General features: G+C 32.6%; 2 protein-coding genes across 3 annotated transcripts; both read left to right on the forward strand.

The window, feature by feature from the left end:
* The first annotated feature begins 430 nt into the window (after positions 1-430).
* On the forward strand, positions 431-2286 carry LOC131617826 (reactive Intermediate Deaminase A, chloroplastic-like). The gene is made up of 6 exons (XM_058889078.1): positions 431-626; positions 758-879; positions 1193-1237; positions 1627-1700; positions 1792-1841; positions 2005-2286. The coding sequence occupies exons 1-6, from the start codon at positions 461-463 to the stop codon at positions 2097-2099; spliced, it is 552 nt and encodes a 183-aa protein (XP_058745061.1). The 5' UTR covers positions 431-460; the 3' UTR covers positions 2100-2286.
* Positions 2287-5865: 3579 nt separating this feature from the next.
* On the forward strand, positions 5866-9481 carry LOC131617827 (OVARIAN TUMOR DOMAIN-containing deubiquitinating enzyme 2). Of its 2 annotated transcripts, none has more exons than XM_058889080.1 (9): positions 5866-5926; positions 6287-6373; positions 6891-6936; positions 8039-8147; positions 8353-8444; positions 8539-8601; positions 8732-8850; positions 8966-9041; positions 9277-9481. In XM_058889080.1, exons 2-9 carry the CDS (start codon positions 6309-6311, stop codon positions 9331-9333), a joined length of 627 nt encoding a protein of 208 aa, XP_058745063.1. In that variant the 5' UTR covers positions 5866-5926; positions 6287-6308; the 3' UTR covers positions 9334-9481. The 2 variants fall into 2 exon arrangements, with proteins under 2 accessions (XP_058745063.1, XP_058745062.1); XM_058889079.1 differs by lacking the exon at positions 5866-5926 and adding an exon at positions 5941-6121.
* Positions 9482-9613: the final 132 nt, after the last annotated feature.

Below are 9613 nucleotides of genomic sequence, written 5' to 3' on the forward strand. Positions count from 1 at the left end.
TACAAACAAATTCTTAAACTTTTATTTAGATCAAAATTCAAAAATAGCTAATGAAAGCATAGGATAGATGTGTAATGTGATTATAGAAATGTGAAAACTCTATTTCACCTACCCTATTTCATCTACCGAAAATTAACTAATAGTTATTTAGAGGATAAAAAATGAATAAAATTATTTCAGAAAAAAGATATTTATTTTAAAAAATTATTCATATAAATACATTTTATTCTATTTTGTAATTTCTCTAAACAATGTCACATTTAATTAAATATTAGGTTCAAAATAAATATGTATTGTAAATATATTTTAATCACCTAGTAATTATTAATGATATTTAAGAAGAAGAAAAAACTAGTCAAACAAATAATTCTAAAAAATAAAAAAAAATAAAAAAAGAAGAAGAAGAAGCAAATATAAAAGAGTCTTCAAAGAGTTAGAGTGTTCAGTGAGAGACTGAGAAATGACGTCGTTTTGTAGTGCACTGTGCTTCCAGATTCCGGTGATCAACAGCGGCGTACTCCGCAACCGCACTTCATTGAGCACCGGAAGAGAGTGTTTCTCAGTTACCGGCGGCACATCGAAGCGCTCTTTGTCGTTGACATGCTCGAGCGTTTCTTCTGATGCCAGTAAGTATACACCATTTTTCCTCTTCAATGCTTCTTCCATTAAACCCTAGAAAGTTACATTTTGAAATAAATAAATAATTTCTAATAGTGTTTATGGTTTTGTGTTTGTTGGATTTGATTGATTGTTGTAGGAATAGTAGTTAAGGAAGCTGTTGAAACAGAAAAAGCACCTGCAGCATTGGGACCATATTCCCAAGCAAACAAAGTTAACAACCTTCTCTTTGTATCTGGTGTTCTTGGCCTTGTTCCTGAGGTTTGCCTTCAAGCACTATCTTTGTATGAGAAACTGTTTTTTTTTTTTTTAAGATTCATTGAATATCCGATGTATTTGGTCTATATTTAATCTAGATATATTGGTTATCAAATGAATCTAAAATGTAAATATTTTCTTATGATAAATATTCAAGTATAATTAAATGTAGTCATATGTCTCCGTGGTGTCAGACACTAACACAGATCAGACACCGGATATGAATTTTTTTCAAAAGTGTCGGTGCTAGACTGGCATGTTGATAGTTTTGTTGCCAACCTGCTGGAAATTAATTTGTTTTCGCTCTTTAATGCAGACCGGGAAGTTTGTCTCTGATAATGTTGATGATCAAACAGAACAGGTACAGCAAACTCAGAGATTTACCGTTGTATTGTGACATTTAATCTTATAATATATAATCAATTGACTTTTGCCTTAATTCATTGTTATTGTAATTGTAATTTGTTGCTTTTCACGTGGCTTGGTAGAGCATTTTGAGCATAGATTGCCTGTATTTTGTTTGATTATTTCGTGCTTCCTACACTCGTCGATGATGTTATGTGAGAATGATTATTTTAGTTTTGTAACTTTGAACTTCAGTTATGGTTTATTTAAGTTTTGTAACTTTGAGGATTTTTTTCTTATACCGAGTATGATGATCACTGATCTCGTATCAGTCATATGCATATCTTTTTATTTCATTAATTGATGTTACTAAGCACTTATTGTGTTAATTTTTCTGTGTTGTAGCTTCTCAAAAACATGGGGGAAATCCTTAAAGCTGGTGGTGCAAGCTACTCATCAGTTGTTAAAACAACGATTCTGTATGAACTCTTCTCCCTTATATAGCCGAGTTTTATCGAGCCTCAACAACAAAGGCGAGATAACTAGTTTTTGAACATTTATTTCCTGCAGGTTGGCTGACTTGAAGGACTTTAAGACAGTCAACGAGATTTATGCCAAATGTAAATTCTTCTGTCATCGCAATTTTCATGTTTTCTCGACACAATTTACATTCTTTGCAGAAAAAGATGAATCTAACAATAGACTTATCCACTGTCTTTAACTTTTGCAATCTGCATATCTATTTCTGTTTAATATTTTCTGTTTTTCTTCTGATGGTTTCAGATTTCCCTGCACCTTTCCCAGCTCGCGCGACTTATCAAGTAGCTGCATTACCATTGGACGCCAAGATTGAAATCGAGTGCATTGCAGCGCTTTAAGCACCGATTTCAGTAGTGTATCTATCTAGCTTCTTCAGCAAACCCAGGTCAATAATAATGCAGGAGGGACATGAAGTTTAGTGTTTTTACCTTAGTTTGTTTGCCATGGATGATGAAGCTATAACTTTGTACTACATAAGGTTGCCATGAATAAAGTTGAAACATTGTTTGTGTCTGTTGGTTAAAACATGGTTTATCTAACAAGATGGTTGATTTTTGCAAACTGGGAATTTTTTAGGACCTTAATATAGTGGTTTAAAATATAATTTAATTTAAAATTATTTTTACTCTTAGTTAATGATAGTCTTGCTTACAGTTTTGTTCTTTTTAGCTTATTCGTGAAAATTTTCCATCTATTTTAAATTCAAATTGTTTTCTTATCTTTCTTTCCTCTTAAAACTGATTATTTGTCTATTTTAAATAATATATAATTTGTGCAACATGGCAAATGGTTGTATAAGAACATTTGTGGATTAAAAAAAATATGTTACAAATAAATAAGTTATCAAAGTTTTAGTACAAAAATGTAAAAAGGGAACCAAATTGATATAAATTTGAAATACTAGGAGGCTACTTCCAAAAATAAAAGAAATAAAACTGTAATTAAACTTTAATGAAGACATGTGTAATATTTATTTATGTTTATGTATTAATATAAACAATTTGTTTATATTTATAAATCAACTATTTTTTTAGAAAAATTTAATGATAATATTTCTAAGTTTCTTTAATTAACTTTAATTTTGTATTTGGATACTAAGTTTTCCATTAAAAAAATAGTTTTATATTTACTTTTAAATAACCTCTATTATTTTTATGAAACAAGTTTTATTGAAAAAAGAATCTATTAATGTAAAAAAATTTATTACATAAAATGACATCAAATAATTTTGTATACTACTTTTAATTAGTGCGAGTCTATTATACATTTACAATACGTATAACTTTTGATTCTTAAAGTAATATTAATTATTTTTATTTGTACTCATTTATAATTAATAATATGTCTTTCTCAAATTATTTGTATTTTTACTTTGTATTTATGATAATAAACATGACTCTCAATCAAGGCCAGTGGGGCTAGAGCTTTTGGTCTTATTATTTTATTTTAAGGGGTTAATAGTAATTTACCCCGTGTAATATGAGCGTGTTTTGGTTTATCCCCTCCGTTGCCAAAGGCAGGTTTTGGCAACAATTTTTTTGAAAAAACCGTTGCCAAAGGGTACGGAGGGGGCAAAAACAAAATTCGCTAACATTACAGGGGAGTGAATTACTATTAACCCTATTTTAAAATTAGGTCTCATACACTTAAGCTTCAAAATATATAGAATATGTAAATTTTTCATGTTGTTTATGAAGTATTTTTTTCTAAGCAATGAGAATTAGGGGTGCTCAAAACCAAACCAACCCAATAGAAAACCGCAAACCAAACCAAATCGAAACCGCAAAAAATCGCATTTGGTTCGAATTAGTTTGGGTCATTTTTTAACAAAACCGCACAGTTCGGTTCGGTTTGCGGTTTGTATTTTGTAAACCGAATCAAACCGCATTATGTTACAACCTAAATTTTACTTAACTCGCATTCAACCCAAAATTAAACCTATTATACATTAGCCTTATGAATACGAACAATTTTCTCATCCTTACACATATAATTTCAGTCCCGATCTTCTCAAATCTCTAATAACATTATTTCACCTTCTTTGCCACATACATCTTCCCTCTTCTTCTATAATCTTTACTCTCCTATATTCTTTCTTTTTGTTCCGTATTTCAGTTTCATTTTTATCGCACATCTTCTTCTCTAATCTCTCAACACTTTTTCTTTTTCTTTTTCTTTTTCACCTTCACTAATCTTTCGTCTCTTCTACTTTTTTGTTTCATTATAATAATTTTATATTGTTTTATGCTATTATTTTATGTTTAATATTCCACTTTTCTCTAATTTAATTTTTACATATTACATGGAAAATTGTTGTCAAAATATGACGAGTTTTGTTGTTATTTGTTAGTGTGTGAATGTCTAAATATAAAATTATGTTGTCATATATATGTGTATGTATGGCTCAATAAAATATTTGTAAAAAATCGAACCAACCAAACCAAACCAAACCACATTAGTTTGATTTGGTTTGGTTCGGATTTTTTTTAAAAGTCAACCGAACCAAACCAAACCGCACTATTTTTTCTCTTGCGGTTCGGATGATTTTTTTTCGTCAAAACCGCCCAAACCGCACCGCGAGCACCCCTAATGAGAATCGTACTAAAAGTAAGCATTAAGGTGTTTTATCCCATAATACAAAACAAGCTACAAAATGCAACAAAGTCCCCAAAACAAACCAACACCAAATCAATTACGATACAAATGCATACGAAAGATTAGAAAACATGATTGCTTATCAATACATAAAAGCCATTTAGATTTAACTCATGTCGGCGAGTTAGAAGACACTCAACTTCTATGTGAGGCGATCTTGGAAACTAGTGTTTTAGAAAACTCCAAATTCCTAATTTGAAAACTTTCGACAAAAAAATAACATGTAAATGACCAACAATGGAGAAGTAGAACCACTAAAATGTAAGCTCATGTTAGATATATGTTAGACATTCTGAAGGACAATTCAGTTTGGTAGTACATGAACCTACTTCAATACTCTATCACCAGATATTATGATATCCATCAAAAGTTGGTTCATTGATTTTCTAGAAGCAAGCCCAAAAGGTTATTGCGACGAGCAAGTACAAATAGGGATGATAATTAGACACATCCCCAATGGGTACCCGCATAAGATACTCACAACAAATAGGATAAAAATCTGTAAAATGGATACAAACATGGACACAAGTAATTATCCATTAAAATAAGCAGGTTGAGGTCCCTTTGATCCCCTATAAGAGAAGACATAGATTAACGCAACAAAAGGGATGAACCTCTAGCCATACACACTCTCAACATCATCACCATAAGATTCTCTAAAGGAGGGAAGTCGAGTGCATCTAGGATGAGATATGTGAGACAATTGAACAACACTCAAAAGTAGTTCAGAGAGTTGAAGATTCCCTGATTACCATACATCATTTTTTGGCAAAGGATCAAAAGGGCCATATATTTCATGATTAACCATGGAATTTCAACTAACATCTTGTATTGAGACGCCTTTGTGAGTTTGTAGCTTGCCCGAGAAGCCTAGTTGAATTCTTGATTGAGCAAGTGAACGCAAGAGGTCATATCACACTTAGTAAGAAGTGTTCTTTATCTTCTATAACATCATTAATGATTGTCCATCTTTCAACGCACTAGGGGCAACATTACACACATTGTATTTAACATTGAAGTAGCCTTGCACAATGAAAACTCAACGTAGCAAAATGAAGTTAATAGATTACCAAATGATGTTATTTAAACAATTTAAAGTTCATACTAGTAAAAACCAAAAAACTCGTCCTCTCTGCCCCTAACCAACTCAAAGGATATTAGTTTCACATAAAATATAGTCGACCTGCACCCTCGAAAAGACTTCAGAAAACACGTGAAAATGTCCAAATTGAAGAAGACCCCCACTAAGTCATCATTCTATATTATAAAAAATATCATTAAATTAATTTTTTTTAAATTATTGATTTTTAATTATCAATAATTTGAGCTACCTCAAATTGAAAATTATTATTAAATAAATATCATTTGATATATCCATAAAATATATTCAAAAAAATATTATAAATTATATATGTTCCAAAAGTGACCGAAACATAAGTTATTAAGTACATCTATCCAGAATGATGTTAGGAGGCAGGAACAAAGTAAAGGAAACCTTAATCTCTCAACGGTAAGTAAAGTAACCTTCAAACTCATTCATTAATCAATTGTGCCGCACACAAAACCACTTTCCTTTTAAATCAAAATTTTAAAGATTAGATTCTCATTCTATTATATACTTTACCTCCACGCAAGAACATTGTATCCCTCTTCCTATTAGATCTGCTCTTTTCATTCCTGCTTTTCCAATTGAAGCTGGGTGCCGGTTAGAATTCTAACCTTGATTTGTTTTTTAAGAATTCTAGGTTTTGTTTTGAGTTTTGATTGATTTAAAAATGGTTATATTAGGAAGATGTTTTGTGAAGTTTCATTTGATGTTTGAAGTAGGGTTGAGTTTGTGATTGATATATATATATATATTTTTTTGCAGGTAGCTATCAACAATCTACATCATGGATGGTGTTGTTGTGAGAAGAGTCATACCTTCTGATAACAGTTGTCTCTTTAATGCTGTTGGGTAAGTTAGTACCTTCTTCCTTGTAGCACCGATGACGCGCACACTGGATACGACTCGACGCTATCGGCAATAATTTAAGAAAATGATAGTGATTTAATGTGATGTTTGTGTGTCTGCGGTCGGGTTGATGTCAGACACTTAGGTTTTGTTTGGATTGATAGAAAGAAGCGGAATGATATGGAATGGAATGATATTCCATTGTTTGCATCACTTAAAATCGGATGGAGCAGAGTGGAATGGAGTCGTATGGATTTCATTCCATTCCATCACTTATCACCATTTTCCTTCCACTCCGATTTGGGCGGAATGAACAATTTGCCTTGTTCTGTCATAAAATTTCCAAACAATGGAATGAAGTCTTCGTTCTACTCTGGTCCAGTCCGCTCCGTTCATTACATGATATCTAAATATTGCCTGAGACGTCCTAAAGTGTTAGGATGCTTCTTTCAACCTAAAGTGTAAATTATGTACAAATGATTCCACTTGTATATTATCTTTTTCTCATTGTTTGATTCAGGTATGTTATGGATCGTGACCAAACTAAAGCTGCTGAGTTGAGACAGGTAATTGTTGTTTCTTTTTTGTGTTTTATTTGCTATGAATATGCAAAGTGTATAGCAGATGCAGGTTTATCATATTGCTTCATTTCAATGCATGTTGTGTCCATTTGGTTGTTTTTTAAGTAGAAAACCAGATATAGGTTATTCAGTATGTAACCTTCAATTTCTGGCTTGTTAATGTGTTATACTATACATTTCAATGTTATATCCAACTTAACACCTATGTAGAAAAGATAGTGGAAAATAGACTTAGGTGGTTTGGGCATGTAGAGAGAAGACCAATAGATTATGTGATAAGGAGAGTTGATTAGATTGAGAGAAGTCGAACAATTAAAGGTAGAGGAAGACCTAGAAAAATTATAAGAGAAGTTATTAAGAAAGATCTTGAGATTAACGATTTGGATAGAAGCATGATCTTGGATAGAACATTATGGCGAAAGTTGATACATGTAGCCGACTCTTCTAAGTGGAATAAGGCTTGGTTGTTGTTGTTGCTGTTGTTGTTGTTTCAGGGACAAATATTCCTAGTGATTTTTAAGAATTAACAAAAAAGTGGGGATACCCTCATTTGGCTTTTCAATTAATAAAATCATTACAACAAATGCAAATGATGCATGAAGTACATAGATTTGTATGTTTAGCTTGACTCACCCATTGAATTCGTTACTTTTTAGTTGTAGTTCACATAAAAAGTCTAGAAGCATCCTTAAATAAAGAATACACATTTGAATGTTTTCTTTTGCAAAAACTCAACTTTAAACTATGAAGTACCATATAAAGCTTTGCCTGTAGGTTTATCATCTTCTCAGGTTATTCTCAGTTCTCGTGGTATTGGCATCAACCCGTCATAAATTTATAACTTTCATCCATCAATCCCCTCGCTATTCCATGAAATGCTGTTAGAAAATTACTATTTACTTGCAACTAGAGGAGTGCCCATGTGTTTCTTTTTGGTATACAAAATTACATTGTCTATCATTTAAGACTTACCAGTGGAACGGAGCTTTTATACCATTGTATTGCCTAATATCTGTTCACTTTGGTGTTATCAGCATCATTTTTCACGTATTGTGACTTACATTTTGTTACATTTTACATGCTAAAGGTTATAGCTGCAACAGTAGCAAGTGACCCCGAGAAATATTCTGAAGCATTTCTTGGGAAGCCAAATGCAGAATATTGTAACTGGATTCTTGACCCAGAGAAATGGGGAGGTTAGTTTACCTGTCTACCGAATCCTGGCGGTTTTAAATTATAAAAACTTTTATAGGCAAGAGTCATTAATTTTGTCGGTCCAGGTTTGTGGTTGATGATCATAAAATACGTACCAAATGGCTTTTAAACTCTTTAGTAAAGCAATATTAGTTTTTCATCAGTTTGGAGTTTGATGTGCTAATGGAGGTATATTCTGTTGTGAAGGTGCAATTGAACTCTCAATATTAGCAGATTATTATGGACGCGAAATTGCAGCATATGATATCCAAACAACACGGTGTGATTTGTACGGTCAGGTTAGACATTTTGCTGCAGTTCTATTTTGTCTCACGTTGTCAACCCTGGTAACTGAACCTTTCTGTCCACTTTTTTGCCTAATACTTTTGACAGGAAGGTAACTATTCTGAAAGGGTGATGCTCATATACGATGGTCTCCATTACGATGCTTTAGCTGTATGTAATTTCATATACCAGAAATTATTACTCATCTATTGATTCTCTATTATGCCTACACTAAACATACAAAATTAAGTTTCATAGTTATTTTCAGTTTTTATGTTGCCTAATGATGTGTATGTGTCAGATGTCTCCCGTTGAAGAAGCTCCCGAGGATTTTGATCAGACCATATTTGCCATACAAAATTCCAGAAGCATTGGACCTGTTGAGCAGCTTGCGATAAATTTTATTAAAGACCAACATAGGTATATAGTCTCAAATTATTATTGAATCTTTTTCATCATGTTGAGTTGTGTCTCCGAATTATTTCGGCTTCCAGTGTCCCTTACCCGTGCTAATGCTATGGATGCTCATTCTCAGGAAACGGAAATTCACCGACACCGCCAACTTCACTCTGCGCTGTGGGGTATGCCAAATTGGAGTTATTGGTCAGAAGGTCATTCCTCAGTACCTGATTCTTTGCTTTATGTATTAATAAGAACAAATCATCAATTCAGTTCCGAAATTACTTTAAAAGAAATTTCACAATACTCTCTTAAAACTGCAAATTCTTCTGCCGCGTTGCTACTTCTGCCACTAAATTTGTGATTCTCTATATATGTGTTACTTGCCTGTCTTATTAATTCTTTTGATTCTGATTTGAGTTCTGGTTTTTGTGCGAATGTATTCAGGAGGCAGCGGAGCATGCTCAAGCAACCGGTCATGTTAATTTTCAAGAATATAGATGATACACTGTGAGGCATTAACTTGTATGTGTAGTAGTCTCGGTTGATTTGGATGAGTGTCTCTCTTGTTTAAAGCTGTATTGCATATCTTCGACTTTTGTATTTTATATTTAAACTTAATAATCTGCATGCCTTGGAATTGTTGTGGCAAGTTGTGTTGTACGAATATTCGCAGTTTCTTACAAATCGAAAAAATTCTTCACCACAAGGTTTTCACTCTTAAGTTACCGAGCCTAGCAGTTAGAGGTCTGCATCTCCCATCTATGTGCAACTTATGTCGAAA

This window comes from Vicia villosa, linkage group LG7 (assembly GCF_029867415.1).
Source record: "Vicia villosa cultivar HV-30 ecotype Madison, WI linkage group LG7, Vvil1.0, whole genome shotgun sequence".
Taxonomy (NCBI): Eukaryota; Viridiplantae; Streptophyta; class Magnoliopsida; order Fabales; family Fabaceae; genus Vicia; species Vicia villosa.

Coding starts and splice junctions, on each gene's coding strand:
- LOC131617826 (XM_058889078.1), top strand. CDS start 461: ATGACGTCGTTTTGTAGTGCACTGTGCTTCCAGATTCCGGTGATCAAC. Junction 627..757: donor GAGCGTTTCTTCTGATGCCA/GTAAGTATACAC, acceptor TGATTGTTGTAG/GAATAGTAGTTAAGGAAGCT. Junction 880..1,192: donor TTCTTGGCCTTGTTCCTGAG/GTTTGCCTTCAA, acceptor TCTTTAATGCAG/ACCGGGAAGTTTGTCTCTGA.
- LOC131617827 (XM_058889080.1), top strand. CDS start 6,309: ATGGATGGTGTTGTTGTGAGAAGAGTCATACCTTCTGATAACAGTTGT. Junction 8,851..8,965: donor TTTATTAAAGACCAACATAG/GTATATAGTCTC, acceptor GCTCATTCTCAG/GAAACGGAAATTCACCGACA. Junction 9,042..9,276: donor TTGGAGTTATTGGTCAGAAG/GTCATTCCTCAG, acceptor GAATGTATTCAG/GAGGCAGCGGAGCATGCTCA.